Source organism: Crocuta crocuta, unplaced genomic scaffold (assembly GCF_008692635.1).
Source record: "Crocuta crocuta isolate KB4526 unplaced genomic scaffold, BGI_CrCroc_1.0 scaffold271, whole genome shotgun sequence".
Lineage (NCBI taxonomy): Eukaryota > Metazoa > Chordata > Mammalia > Carnivora > Hyaenidae > Crocuta > Crocuta crocuta.
In genome coordinates, this window is record NW_027527824.1 from 1,589,708 (window position 1) to 1,605,343 (window position 15,636).

At 41.7% G+C, this 15,636-nt stretch overlaps 1 protein-coding gene across 1 annotated transcript; it reads left to right on the forward strand.

Moving 5' to 3' along the window:
- The first annotated feature begins 13,772 nt into the window (after nt 1-13,772).
- Nucleotides 13,773-14,737, forward strand: LOC144242910 (olfactory receptor 2AT4-like). The gene is given in 2 exon segments (XM_077777952.1): nt 13,773-14,699; nt 14,702-14,737. Coding segments are annotated over 2 exon segments (963 nt in total).
- The last annotated feature ends 899 nt before the right edge of the window (nt 14,738-15,636 follow it).

Sequence of the window (15,636 nt, forward strand, 5' to 3'; positions counted from 1 at the left end):
GCTCCTTGCGGCCAGCACAGAGCCCCACCCAGCCCAGAGCCCCACGCAAGGCTCAAACTCACAAACCACGAGATCATGACCTGAGCTGAAACCAAGAGTCAGACATGTAACTGAATGAGCCACTCAGGTGCCCCAGGGTTATTTCTGTAAAAGTGGGAGACGGTTGTAATCAAGGAGGAGCTCCTAGGGCCTTATGAGGTGTTGCCAATGTTTCATTCTCCCCTGGTGGTGATGACATGGTGTTTATTTTACAATTAAACTTTATATTTAGACTTTATACATGTTTGCTCTATGTGAATACTGTATTTCATTATAAACTCTTACAAGGCATCCTTCCATTGGGCAGAGGCTGCAATAGCATTTCTCAATGTTCACTCCAAGTCTTTCCATGGGTATGATGGCCTGAGGTGGTTTTCACATTCACAGTAAGCATCAAGCTGCTGCACATAATTTTCTCCATTTGTCCATTCCCTTAAGAAAACTTTAATTAGCCTTTGGAAGGTGATAGACCATGCAGTAGAAGCTAGAGACACAGAGAGAAATCGGGACAGTTGCTGCCCTCAATTTGCTTACAGTCTAGTGAGGAAGACAGACAAGGTCAGAAATAGCACAGCATGGTAGGTGCCATTTCAGAAGGAAGCATGGGGAATGGTGGGAGCATGGAAGATGGTATTTAATCCAAGGCAAGGATGTCTCTCATAAATATTTTTAACCAATGCCACCTGCTACTGCTGTTTTGGGAGTCTTCATGGAGTTAACGACATGGTGGATGCGGACTGATTGAACAGAAGCTCTGAGCTGCTTCCCTTGGGAAAAAAAAAAAGAGGTTTCATTCTGGAGCTGACCAGGAGGCTGTGTGGCATACCTGTCACTACCTGTCATGGGGTGCTGGTTTTTAGCTTGAACCCTCCTCAGTCAAGAAATGGAGTTCACATATGAGGACTTTAAGACACAGAACAGATGGGGCGCCTGGGTGGCTTAGTCGGTTAAGCGTCTGACTTTCGCTTAGGTCATGATCTCACGGTTCACGGGNAAACTCATATAAAAACAGGGAGGGGGACAAAACATAAGAGACTCTTAAATACAGAGAACAAACAGAGGGTTACTGGAGGGGTTGTGGAGGGGGGATGGGTTAAATGGGTGAGGGGCATTAAGGGATCTCTCCTGAAATCATTGTTGTACTATATGCTAACTAACTTGGATGTAAATTTAAAAAAATAAATTAAGAAAATAATTTTTAAAAAGAAAAAAAAAAGACATGGAGTTCACAATCAAACCCAAAAGACTCTGGCACTCAATTTTCTTCAGGAATCACAGGTCAAAAAAGGCCTGGGGGTGGGCAGAACTATAGCGCCCCCCAAAAAGGCAGGAAGGAAAACCACTCTCAGAAAAGCGAGTGGCACAGATGGTGACATTTGTGTTGCATACGTTAAAGGGAAGAAAACCTTCCTTAGAAAATTGTGATAAGACGCAGCGTGCGATTTAAGCAAGGGCATTAGCAGAGAGTGAGAGTTTCAGTAAATAGCAAAGAGAGTCTTTTAAAGTCACAATGAGAACAATTTTAAATCAAAATTATGAAATAATTTTTAGTGAATTCTCCCATTTCTGCTCCCTCCTCCTGTTGCATGCCCTTTACAGAAACTATTTTTATTCATATGTTTGTTTTTCTCATTTTAATAGAAGCAAATCCACATGCTTACACACATATGTATAACATAAATATGGCTATATTATCTCTTTCTTAGAGAAATAGTAGCTATTTATAGTAGCTATATAGTAGCTATAAGGCTATTCTGCACTTTTATTTTGAAACTGTAATCAGCAGTTTGTAGAGATCAAGTTTTTGTTCAAGGTGGACCAAAAAATGGATGGTTAGAGAGGGAGGGGGCATTTCTGGAGTGACCGGCTTTAGGTAGCAGCATGAAGAAGGATTGATCCATGAGAAGTGGTGGGAAGACAGACTGTGGGCATGGATGCTGGCCGGCAGGCATGTGTGCAAAGGGGCTCTGTGCACTTCTTTCCTGTTTGGTTGGAGGGACAACAGGAAGAGGTATTGTGAATCAAGGAGAGAAGAGATGTGAAAAAGTTATCTGAAGAGGAGAGGAGGGAACAAACCAGGGACATATTGAATGACTTGTTAGCATCAAGGTCTGTGGAGCCCTTTACATTAACTCAGATAAGGTACACCTACATCAGGAAAATACTTTCTTAAACTCCATCTCACTTTTTCCTAAAGGTGCAGGGCTCATCGTGAGTCAGGGTGTGTATGGCTGATATCCCAACATTATGGATTCTTCTCAGTGGAGGGGTGTGTGTGTGTGTGTGTGTGTGTGTGTGTGTGTTTAACCAAGCATTAGGATAATTACCTAGGCCAACTTGTTTTATAGGCAGCAATGATTTGATTTTTTAAAAATCTGATCATTTATCTATCTTTACCAATGGTGACCTATGCTTCTTGTCAAGGAAATAAAATCTGTCAGCTAAAAGACATAAGGTCATTTATATAGTAACTATATATATCATGAGCCTACTATGTGCTATATTGTATATCTCAACGTTACTGGGAGAAGAAGGAAGAGAAAATACTAAAAAGTGAATTCTAAGATTTCAAAAGCTAGTTTAAATCACTTCTAAACTCAATTACATGTTAAGTTCTAAAGCTGGCTCCATTTATCACTTACATGTAGTGAAAATACTTAGATAGTCATGAGATTATGACTCCATTATAACAACGATATTTATGGTAATACCATTTCCTCTGCATTACTTTCATATATATATATATTTTTAAATGTTTTATTTATTTCTAGGAGAGAGAGAGAGAGACAGCGTGAGCAGGGGAGGGTCAGAGAGAGAGGGAGTCACAGACTGAAACAGGCTCCAGGCTCTGAGCTGGCAGTCAGCACAGAGCCCGACGCGGGGCCCGAACCCACGAACCGCGAGATCATGACCTAAGCGAAAGTCAGACGCTTAACCGACTAAGCCACCCAGGCGCCCATACTTTCATATATTCTTGATGGTAAGTAAAATGTTTCTAGTAGGCTAAATTCTTATTTTTGGCTTTCTGTTTATACTTCCAACAGCGTGGTTCAGTTTAATCTCTTTTACCTTCCTCTTGTGTTTTCTTCAAATATATTATGAGAATCACCTGTGCTACCTTGTCTAGTTTCACCTTTGAAGCCGTCATTATTTCTAAATTAGATTTTTTGGTTCCAAGCTGTATGTATTTTAAATAACCTGCTCACTTTTTCTGTGTTATCTTTAAAATAATAAACTCTATCACTGAATGCTGTCTCCACAAATATGTGGAAATTAAAGAGCACACCACTAAATAATCAATGGATCAAGGAAGAAATCACAAGGGAAATCAGAAAATATCTTGTGCTAAATGAAAATGAAAATACAACATAGAAAAGTCACAGGATGCAGTTAAAATAAGTGCTTTGAGGGAAATGTAGAACTGGAAATGCTCATTAGAAAAAAGAATAAAAATCTCAAATTAATAACCTATTTTTTCAAGTTTTTATTTTAATTCCAGTTAGTTAACATATAGTGTAATATTAGTTTCAGGAGTAGAATATAGTGATTCATCACTTACATACAACACCCAGTGCTCATCTCAATAAGTGCCCTTCTTAATCCCCATTACCCATTTTAACCAATAGTTAATAGCTTAATTTTTAACTTGAAGAAATTATAAAAGAAAGGCAAACTAAATTCAAAGCAAGCAGTAAGCAGGAAATAACAATATAGATTAGAGTGGAAATAAATGAAAAGAGAATGGAAAGAATTGACAAAACTAACACTGGTTCTTTGAATACATCAACAAAATTGACATTAGGTAGAGTGACTAAGAAAAAAGAGAGAAGAGGGGCGCCTGGGTGGCTTAGTCGGTTAAGTGTCCGACTTTTGCTTAGGTCATGATCTCGCGGTTCATGGGTNAAAAATGAGAGAGGGAATGTTACCAGCAACCAAAAAATAATTACAAAATGTTAAAGGAAGAGACCACCACGCCAACTGTGAAACAAAAGGCTGAACTTAATCTCTGGCTTTAGCATGCAAATACTATCATTTATGACACAGTCTGGTTTGAAGCGACACAAGGTGCTGATCTTACACAGGGTTGTAGACAATACAGAGATGAGGGGTTGGTGGACCTTCGGGGCACCGGCATCAAGGGAGTGATTTGCTTGTAGTGGTGGAAGTGTGGTTTGGGGGAGCGGCGCGGTTGCTGGGTGGCTGACTTTTCGACTGGCTGGCTTTCAGGAGCATGCGTGCTGGTAGAAATCAGTCATTGAACATAGAACAGGTTTAAAACAATTTCTGAGGACTATGTGTTACCATGGCCATAGAACAGCCAGTCATTTCCTAGAAGCCTCAGAACACTTTTCTTCTCAGAGGTAATGAAGTAAATCATATTTTATCCCATAATGTTATACTGGTAAGTCTTAAAATGTTGGCTTTTCACAAAGAAATCCCAGGCAACAGTTTAGCTCTTCTGTTTTGGGGTCACTTTTATAAGTAAAATAAAATGAAATTAGGAACCTAAAAGGAAGCTACGTCTTGGTGACCACTGGGCTCCATGTGACCTCTTTCCTCCAAGTAACCACGCCCCTTCGTTAGTTGCATCTGGGACATCCTGGAAATCCCTTTGTCCTTCTCATGCTGCCAAAAGCTGGCTCTGGGTGGCTTGTTTTTTTTTTTTTTTTTAATTTGAAGTATAGTTAACACACAATGTACAAAACAGTGATTTGGCAAAGTCTATGCATTATGCTATGCTCACGAGTGCAGCTACCATCTGTCACCACACACTATTATGGTTCTGGGTGTTTATTAAGGAGCTGTGTAGGTCTGAGAAACAGAAAACAGAACAAAAGAATCCACCTAACAGTCCAGTGATTCTGCAGAATTCTTTGCCTTTAACTTTAGAGGGGTGAGATCTTCTCCTCCAGAAAAACCTTCAGCATTTACCTTTATGCCACTGAAGCAAAGATCCACAGATAGAGATTTCTCCCAAACCAAAATTCCTCTCTACAGTCAGAAGGAGTAGATATGGAGAGGATGAGGTGGCATAAAATGTTCTGGTTTGTCATTCAAAGAAATTTCCAAAACATCATCAGTCCAATCGTGACGTTTGTTAGGTCAGACGGGGCTGCAGCCTTTGCTTTACCGTTCTTTTGGTTTCCATCAAGCTGCCAATGGCTTAGTAATCTTGCATCCTGCAATTGTACATCTACAGTCAGTTGACATCTACTAATATGTGGGTCCTTTCCATGGGCTGAAATGAATCGCTCGTGCACGGTCTTCCTCTGGTTCTGGGCAGCAGCATCGGGCACAGCAAGTTCGTCTCAGCTATTGCTGGAGTTCGTGTTCTCGAAGCCTCTACCTTTGAAACTGGAATGGTCCTTGCACATGCACATCCTATTCTGTTTTAAAATGTGCTTGCCGTTCAGCCCAGAAGTTCTACTTCTAAGGATCTGAGAGAAATATCTGGGTGCCCATCCCCCCAAATTCATGTTAAAAGGACATTAATAATAATATAGTTTATAATAGCAATAATTGTCTACAACCTAGATGTTCATTGGCAGGGAAATGATGGAACAGTCTATGTCATATCCATACTATGAAATACCAAATATTAGATAAAAAGAATGAAGTATGTCAGACTGAAAGGTTGCAAGACTTAGTAAGTTGGAATATAAGTGATGCAATAAGAGCCAAATGATTCTATTTATGTTAAAAGAAAAACAAAACAACCTCCTCCCCCAAAAGAAAAATAAAACAACTTCCCCTGCCCCACATGCTTAGAAAAGGTTTGGTAGGAACACACCAAATTGTTACTTCTGGGGAGGGGAAGGGAGAGGAAATATGAGGAAGGGCTGGTGTGAAGAAAACATTCACTTTTTACTCCATAAATAAATCTCCATACTGACTAAGATATTTTACAGTAGGATCAATTTATTATTGTGAAATTTTTAAAAAATTGTTTAAATTTTATACAGATTAGTAAAAGAGTCACAAGAGTCAGAAACTGAGATCAATGAACCAAAGGAAGGAATCTGAAAGACTGAGGTATGAAGGGTCGTCATGGGTGCTGCCTGGGGCTGGGGCACAGACCCCTGCCTCACATTCTTCCCACAGAACCCCCAAGATCGTCATTGCACCCCAGAAGTACTGTGCCCCAATCATGCAACAGGGTTTTACTATTTTGGTTTATCAAAATCACAGCTCTCACCTACTGAAGGTTTACTGTGTGGTAGGCACTGAACTAAGTACCTAAAGCTTCCCAGGAGCCTGTGGGATAGGTAGCATTGTTATATACCCTTTTCACAGGCAAGGAAGTAAGGGCCCAGTGAGGCTAAGGAATTTGTTCAAAGTGACATCACTGGAAAGAACTCAGGTCTAAGCCATTAGTCGATGTGCTCCTGGGCTGCTCAACTAGAATTGGGCCCAAATCCCAGCTCTGCCAGCAGTCACTCCTGTGACCCTGGGCTAGTAAGTCACTTCACTTCTCTAGATCTGTTTCCTCAAATGTCCAATAGTAGGGACAATCCTGGCTCTGCTTGTCTTCCCTGGCTGTTATGAGGCCAGATGGAAAAACAAGAATCAAACTGTTCCTTAGATGATAAAGTTCCGGGACCCATGAGGGTTGTTAATGATGCTGTTTCCATTACCTGCAAAGCCCAGGGCCAAGTCCCCTGCTCCACCTAGGAAGCTGTTCCCTGCTGGCGGGTGTGGGGTCCTTTAGGGGGAAACCAACTTGACGGAGGGGGCCCCAGCCAGCCCTGACTCCAGGGTTTAATGGGCCATGTGTGGCCCAGCTCCTACCTGGCTCTTCCCCCAGGGCCAAGTGTGATGACTCCACAGAAGACACCAAGGTGGATCAGGCTTGCAGGTGAGCTGAGCTGGGGATGGAGTGTCTAGAAGCAGACAAAGACTGGGGTGAGCAGACAGGCTCAGAGAGGCTAGGGATGTGTACAGCCATAGTGAGGGGCCCAGAGGCATGTACTGATGGGTGAACATCAGATCCCAGTGTCCACACATGGTCTTTGTGGCCCTGGGTTAGACACCCTGATGGGATGAGCAAGGTTGTACAGTCACAAGCAAGAGGCTGATGACCTCATGAGAGAGCTTCTCACAGAGAGGCAAGGTTGATGACAGAGAAAGAAATGGAAATATTTAGTGAGGCATCTGTGAGTCCCTCCTCTAGGGAATTACAGTGCAGAGATGAAAAGTGGAAAGTGCTAAAGCCAGAACGGAAACCCAGATCTTTCTAACTCCAGTTAATGAATGCAAACTCTATCATGTACACATATCCTCCTCCTTGGCTATGGGAACGGTGGAGGATACTGGAAATATTGTCAGAGGATGGCGTGGCATGGGGAGTGTTCATGAAGCACAATGACACAATGGCTATAAAGGTCAAGCATGCCACAAGGCCCTTGCTTTCCCTCCTTAGAGGCTGGGGGCAAGAGATGGCCATTCTGACCCCTCACTGGGCCAAACACAGAGGGCAGACTCCAAAATGAAAGCTCTTCTAAAGCCCTTCTCTTACAGGTGGGAAAACTGAGGCTCAGGGGTCCAAAGTCACAGCAGGCAGTGGCAGAGCTGGTCCAGAAGCCAGCACTCTTGGTTGCCAGGCGGGGATCAGTCCTTTGCAACAAGCTGGCTCCAGAACACCCTCTGCTCTCATCCTTACCAGCCCTGACCTCGGACTGATCCTCAGTTTCTCCTTTGTTCAAGGGGCATAACCACTCTCTGGCAGGCTTGGATGATGAGAGGAAAAGGTGTACGTAAAATGCAGCATCAGGTTGGATATTCCAGTAATAGGTTTTTCTGTCTTTCTCTGTCTCCTACCAGCACTGCAATTCATGGCTCACAGATAAACCTGACCAAGGAAATGTCCCCTAACAATACCTTTGTTGTCCTTAAGCACTGAAAACACCCCTGTGATACATATTCAAAGTCCCTCAATCTAAATCACAAAATAAAAGTAAGGAAGTCCAGAAAGTTTCTGATTATTACCATGAGGCTACATCAGTGTTTTTGAAAAATCTCAAATACTGAATACTTTCAAAAACCTTTTTCAGTGCTCCTATCTAGCTGGTACCTAGATAAAGCTGGGCTTTATCTGTTGCAAGGATGCACTCTGACAAAATGGAAGTTTAGGGAAGTGCTTCAGTGCCTTTGGGGTGAGCAAATAAATCAGATTGGTTGGTCTGTCCTGTGTCTCCAGTCTGGAGGGCAGGCAGAGCTTTTGCTGAGGCTCCAGGTGATAATCCACCCCCCTCACCCCACCTCATAGTCTAGTTCTGGTTCTGCCACCCACTTACTGTGTGGTCTTGGGCAAATCACAGCCTATTTCTGACTCTCCCTTTTGTGTGCCCTATGTGTGTAAGAAAAGGGTTAAAGTAAAACTATTGAATTGCTAATGACCCCTTCTTTCCGGTTGTCTGATTCAGCAGCAACTCAGGGCCTACTGGGAAAGCTGCATTCTAGCTCCTGTCTCTGAAGTGCTGAGCTCCTGGTAAGGGTGGGGCTCACTTTCCAATAGAAACAATCTGGCTCTGTGACAGCCCTGCCAGTATTCTCGGTCTGATGGAGCCATAGACACACAAATAAAGAGACAATCCAGTAAGATCATAGCGATGTCAAAGGAAAGCACAGGAACTGTGAAAGCCCAGAAAAGAGGATCCCAGCCAGCCAAGACCAGCCAAGCCTCTTGGAAAAGGGAATATTTGAGCTAAATTAGGCCGAAGAACAAGGCAAGAAGAGTAAGAGTTGCCATTTGACTAGAGTAAGAAAAAATAAGGCTGCAAGAATATAGATTTTGGGTGACAGGCTAGGGAGTCATCTTCTCTCATGAAAAATCCTTATGAACACTGGATGGGAGTCAGAAAACTGGGTTCAAAACCCATCTTGGCTGTAAACTTGTTGGTTGACCTTGAGAAGACACTTTGTTATTGGACTTCAGGTTCTGAATTCGTCCTCCCAAACCCCGCCCACATTGTTGAATAGAAGTGGGACAGAGGAGTGATGAGAGGGGTACAAATAGACTTATGGCTCTGAATCTGAGCACCTCAAACCCCAACTCAGTGACAATCCATCAATTGACCAAAGTCAATTCCTCTGAGCTAATAATAGCATGTAGGAAAATGCAGCTGGCACCAATTTGGGTATGAGGAAAACCTGGTGAGTGGCTTAGACAGGTTGTGTCTGGTGGTCTGGTCAGCTGAGAATTAACTCTATTTAGTTGGGGGCAGCAGGTTTGCTTTCCTGCCTGAGTACTGGGGTGCTGACCTTCAGCACACTTTTTTTTTTTCTTTCAAGGAAGCATTCACAATGGAGTGGTCTGTTCATGCCTCTTTCAGAAAGACGTTGGCTCAGCCTTCACTCCCTAATGAAGAAGCAGGCCATTGTGCTTAAGAGACTAAAGAACAAACTGAAATTTCTGATTGTTGCTAACAATTTCAGCTTAGGAATGGAGAAGAAAAGAGAAAACTTTTTTCCCAGTCTCTTCCCACATGAACATTTAAGCTTCCATATGATCTAGAGAAAGAGCCCTCGCCTGGGAGTCAGAGGCCTGGGTTCTGGTCCTCGCTCTGTGGCTGACTGACACCATGTGATCTTGGGTAAGCCCTTGCTCTTCTGGTCTATAAAGAAGAAATCTGGTTGGACATTTCCAGGTTTGATATTTTTATGATTTAATGACATGAGAGAGGTTTTTGTCACAAGTAAGGGAAATAAGACAGTTCTGGAAAAATCAGGGAGGGAGTAGTTTTAGAATCATCGGAGTTGACGAGGCAATGATATAAACGTGACCGTGGATTTGTTCCTGGATCATTTATTCAGAAGGACATCCCAACGTATGAGAGAAGTCATTAGACCCCCTCAGTGGAAGACCTCCAGTTCTGTGGGTGCACAGAACTAGAAGCACACATCCCCCCAAGCTTGATAAAGGGAGCCTCTGGGGTAGGGACTTATGCTTTTCTTCTCTGCAAGTGTTCTTCTCTACAACAGTGGCTCCTAAGATTCCAATTTACTGTAATACCTCCTTAGCTGTGGCTAGGAAAGCCTACAGGCTAGTGGACATGAAATGGTTCATCAAAAACATCTGCTCTGCAGCAGTAGCTAGGAAGGAGGGAAAAAAATCATATTACATAGGAATGCCTCCCAATCTCTGTTTCTGCCATTGGGTACAGTATACTTTTAACTTTGACTCCTATTAGGAAGTGAGTCCAACAAAAGGCATCCTTTGCCATCCCTTTCACTGAAGGAGGACAAAAAGCCATACACACAGAGGCAAGATTTAAAATACTCAGTTGTTTTTGTTTGTTTGCTTGTTTGCTTGCTTATTTATTTAAGGTATAACTCAGGTATAATCTAGCTATAAATATATAGATATAGACTCCTACATCTATGTAGAAACAGATACAGATATTGATATAGATACAAATATATAGATACAAATATATAGATATAGGTAGATCAGCTAAAGTTATGGCACATTTCCAGCAACCCAGAAGACTCTCTTGTGCCCAACCCAGTCAAATAAGCCCCTCCACAGAATTTAGTCACTGTTAGGACTTATATCACCATAGATTAATTTTTTTCTATTTTTGTTCTTCAACTAAATACAGTATGTAGTCTTTTGGATATAGTCTCTCTCATTCACAATTAGACTGTGAGCTTCATACATCGTGTTGCATGTAACAGCAGTTAACCTTTTTTCATTGCTGTGCAATATGGATGAATATATCTTAATTTGTCCATTCTACGAATAATGGCCATTTAGGTTGTTTCCATTTGGGGACTATAAGTAAAAGCTGTAATGAACATTTTTTATAGAAGTGGAATTCACAAATCTTAAAACTCATGATTAAAGTGTGCAATCCAATGGTTTTTCATGCATTTACAGTGCTGTTTAACAATTACCACCATCTAACTCCAGTACCTTTTCATCACTCCTCAAATAAACCCCATATTCATTAAGCAGTTACTTCCCATTCTCTCCTTCCCTAGTCCCTGGAGATCACTCATCTTTCTGCCTTCATAGATTTGCTTATTCTGGACATTTCACACAAATGGAATCATACAATATGTGAATTTTTTTTGTCTGGCTTCTTTCACTTAACATATTTTCAGGAATCACCCCCATTGTAGCATGGATCAGTATTCCATTTCTTTTCATGGATGAATAATATTCCATTGTATGAATATACTGCATTGTGTTTATCCATTCATCAGCTAATGGGCATTTAGGTTGTTCTACTTTTTGACTATTATAAATAATGCTGCTATGAACACTCATGTACATGTTTTTGTGTGGCATATGTTCTCAATTCTTTTGGATTTATAATTACGGCAATGAACATTTTTATACATGTATCTTGGTGGACACAATCACTCCTGTCTTTTGGCTATGTGTCCATATGTGTAATTGCTGGGTCACAAGTTTTAGAAGATTTACCAAACAGTTATCCAAAGTGGTTGTACCGTCTACAAACTCACAAGGAATATATTGGAGTATCCCTTGCTCCATATCTCAGCAACACTCAGTAGTCCTTTCCATTTTAGCCTTTCTGGTGAGTATATGATGGTATCATTTTGTTTTAATTTACATTTCTATGATGACAAATAATGTTGAGCGCTCTTTATATACTTCTTGGTCATTTGGATGTTCTCTTTTGTGAAATGCCTTTTCAAGTCTTGCCCCTTTTCTGAGGAGTAATCTATCTTTTTTTCTTGATTTGTGGAAAGCTTTTATATGGATATATGCTGGATACACATTCTTTGATATATGTATTGAAAATATCTTCTCCAAGTCTGTGTCTCACCTTCTCATCTCTTCATGTTGTATTTTTGAAATCAATATAGATATAGATAATAAAATTTACACAGAAGGTAATGCACAGATCTTAAGTGTATGTTTCAATGAATTTTCATAAATATAAACATCCACGTAACCACCACTCCACTCAATATACAGAACATTTCCATCACCACAGGAAGCATATTCTTGCCTATTTCTTACCAATCTTCACCTCTGTAGACAACCACTGTTTTGATTTATAGCACTATAAATTAGTTTTGTTTCTCCATAAATTTAATATTAATTAAATCATATAGCATATATTCTTTTCTCTTTCTCTGGGCTTTTCTTTTGATATTTTCTATTGATATATTTTCCAGGTTTCTAATCCTATCCTACTCTGTGTCTTATTGATTGTTGGTCATATTTTCCTGCCTATTTGCATGTCTAATAATGTTTTATTGTGGGATGAACATGTTTATAATAGATTCAGAGGCCTTCGATGATATCTTCTACCAGATCAATTTTTCCCTTGTTTTTATTTATTTTTTACTTATTTTTAATTTTTTAATGTTTATTTTCTGAGAGAGACAGAGTGCGAGCAAGGGAGGGGCAGAGAGAGAGAGGGAGACACAGAATCTGAACCAGTCTCCAAGCTGTCAGCACAGAACCCAACATAGGACTTGAACACACAAACCATGAGATCATGACCTGAGCCGAAGTCAGATGCCTAACCAATTGAACCACCCAGGCACCTTTAATAGGAAACAGGGTAAGGGCTGATCACCTTGAGTTAATCAAGGATTGAATTAGGCTTGCTTTTAGTTTTCATAAAATTTAGTCTAAGTTTGGCTTTCCTGGGCCTTGGGTTGATAGCTTGGCTGGTCTCTGTCTCCTCAGCCCTTAAAGATTGTGGAAGATCTGCTTCTACCCTTTGGAGGTTTTGAACGTAAGCCTTTAGCAACCTTATTGCCCACTCACTCAACACACACACACGCACACACACAGAGCTTCAAAAATTTTGAAAATGTTTTAAGAGTAAGACAGTTGTGTATTTGAGGCAGGGTTTTTCCCTCTAACCTCTTAAGCATTGTGAGATTTGTCTTTTACAAGCCTTTAGTATAGCTTCCTAACCTCTTTTGCACGGCCCCCAAATTCAGAAGCTCTCCCATGGGGAAAACCTGTGTGGCTTGGACTTGGCCCAGACAGAGGAACACAGATGAGAGAAGGAAAACTCAGCAATGCTTTTTGGCAATCACAAAGGGTTGGTAAAACATACTGGAAATTTGAGGCACTCTAAATGCATAACAAGAGGTATATGGAAGAACCACTGGTCAAAGCATACAAGCAAGAAATAGGTTTAATAAGTATGTGAGCAGCAGCACATTGCAGAAACCTTGGAGAAAGCAGCCCTTACAAAGCAAGATGGTAGAAGTTTGAGTGAGTGCAAAAGTAGAAACACAAGGACTTGATTTGAGAGATCTGACATCCCAAACCAGACAATATGGAACCTAAGAAGAAGGCCAGAAGAAATCTTTCTAAGTACTTTTCACAATTGTAATTCAATAATCAACTGTTTAGATCTGACTTTCCCAGTAAAATGTAAACTCTAAGAAGGCAGGAATTTTGCCTGCCTTCTCTACTTACGCCACTGTATCGCTTGAACATAGCATAATTATTTCCATTTGATAGGTTATTAGTTAAGTAGTAATTAATATTTGTCCAAAGAATAAAGGTAGGAATTTTGGGTTCACATGGTAGAAATCAATACCACAGCCTACCATCAGTCTTTTAGAGTTGGTTGTAAATAATTGTGATTGTATTAACTATATATAGATTAATTTTTATGTTAACATTATAAAATCTCATTCCAGAATCCTTTGTTTCTATGGTTTCCAGATATTCCCAGTATCCAGATGTTCCAGCTGCATATCTCCCAGAAATCCAGGTCTGCCTTGCTATGGAGGCCACAACCTGTAATGGATCAGTGGATGGATCACCAGTCTTCTACCTGGTGGGAATCCCCTCTCTGCCAGAGAGCTTCTTCCTCCCTATGTTTTTTATTTTCCTCCTCTTCTATCTTCTCATCCTTATGGGAAATACCCTGATCCTGGTGGCTGTGGTGGCAGAGCCCAGCCTCCACAAGCCCATGTACTTCTTCCTAATCAACCTCTCTACTCTGGACATTCTCTTCACCACAACCACTGTCCCCAAGATGCTGTCCTTATTCCTACTTGGAGACCACTTCCTCAGCTTCCCTGCCTGCCTATTACAAATGTACCTCTTCCAAAGCTTCACATGTTCAGAAGCCTTCATCTTGGTGGTCATGGCCTATGACCGCTATGTGGCTATCTGCCGCCCACTGCACTACCCTGTCCACATGACCCCACAGACCAATGCTTCACTGGCAGCCTGTGCCTGGCTTATCGCCCTCCTCCTGCCCATCCCAGCAGTGGTCAAGACCTCTCAGATGGCATATAACAACATTGCTCGTATCTACCATTGTTTCTGTGATCACTTAGCTCTGGTTCAGGCCTCCTGCTCTGATACCATGCCCCAGACCCTCATGGGCTTCTGTATTGCTATGGTGGTATCCTTCCTGCCCCTTCTCCTGGTGCTTCTTTCCTATGCCCACATCCTGGCCTCAGTGCTTCGTATCAGCTCCCGAGAAGGACGCTCAAAAGCCTTCTCCACCTGCAGCTCCCACCTCCTGGTGGTTGGCACCTACTACTCATCCATCGCCATAGCCTATGTGGCCTACAGGGCTGACCTGCCTCTCGACTTCCACATCATGGGCAATGTAGCATATGCTATTCTCACACCAATTCTCAACCCTCTCATTTACACTCTGAGAAACAAGGACGTCAAGGCAGCTATTACCAAAATCACATGTCTCAAGACCCAGTCTGGGATAAGAGCCTTTGAGCTTTAGACGCAGCTAATTCTGCCCTCAGGATACCAAATAACAGTGCCCAGAACAAATTAGGAACTCAGTAAATACTGCTGAATAAATAACTTAATGAATATAGAATAGTGAAAGAGAATTCAACTGAACAGGCTCTTTTAACAGGCAAAATCAGGTAGACAAGATGATCCATCCATGGATTTCAGTCAAACTTCTAATGAAAATAAAGTATACAGCATTGGAATAAAGTGCTAAGCCCTTGAGGACTGTTAATGATGCTCTTCTCATTATCAACAAAGTCTAGGAACAAATCCTACCCTCCCCCATATATGTTCTAAGAGATGCCAGGGAATTGATTTCTGAGGGATGGTGGGTGCAGTGCCAATGGGAGTACCATCTTGAGGAGAAGCACCCCAGGAGACCTTCCTAGAAGGAGAGGGCTGAGGGTTTAATGGACCATGGCTTAGCTCCCAACAAGGCCTTGTATGGAGACACCACAGGAGACACCAGTGTGAACCAGGTTTAACAGGTAAGTAGGGCTAGGGATAAAGGGTTCCAAGACTGACAGAGAATGGTGGGGTAGGGAAACAGGGCAGGTAGTCCAGAGCCTATAAGAATGATCTAGAGTGATTTAGAAGACACTAGACAGGCAACCAGAATCCAGGTTGGCTGTGCATATGTAGGCTGTGGGAACTTGGACCACATATGCTGGCAGAGCTGAGCAAGGCAGTGCACTTAATGAGTGGGATTCAAATCATCTTGGCCAAGGCTTTCCCATTTTCTACAGGAAAGCAAGACTGATAACAGCAGTCACCATTGGACACACTAGCAAGCCTGAGCCCTACGTGTTACAGGTTCCATGTAGATGATGTCTGAACATTCTCTCTGTAAGCATCACAACAACCCAGGAGGTCACAGA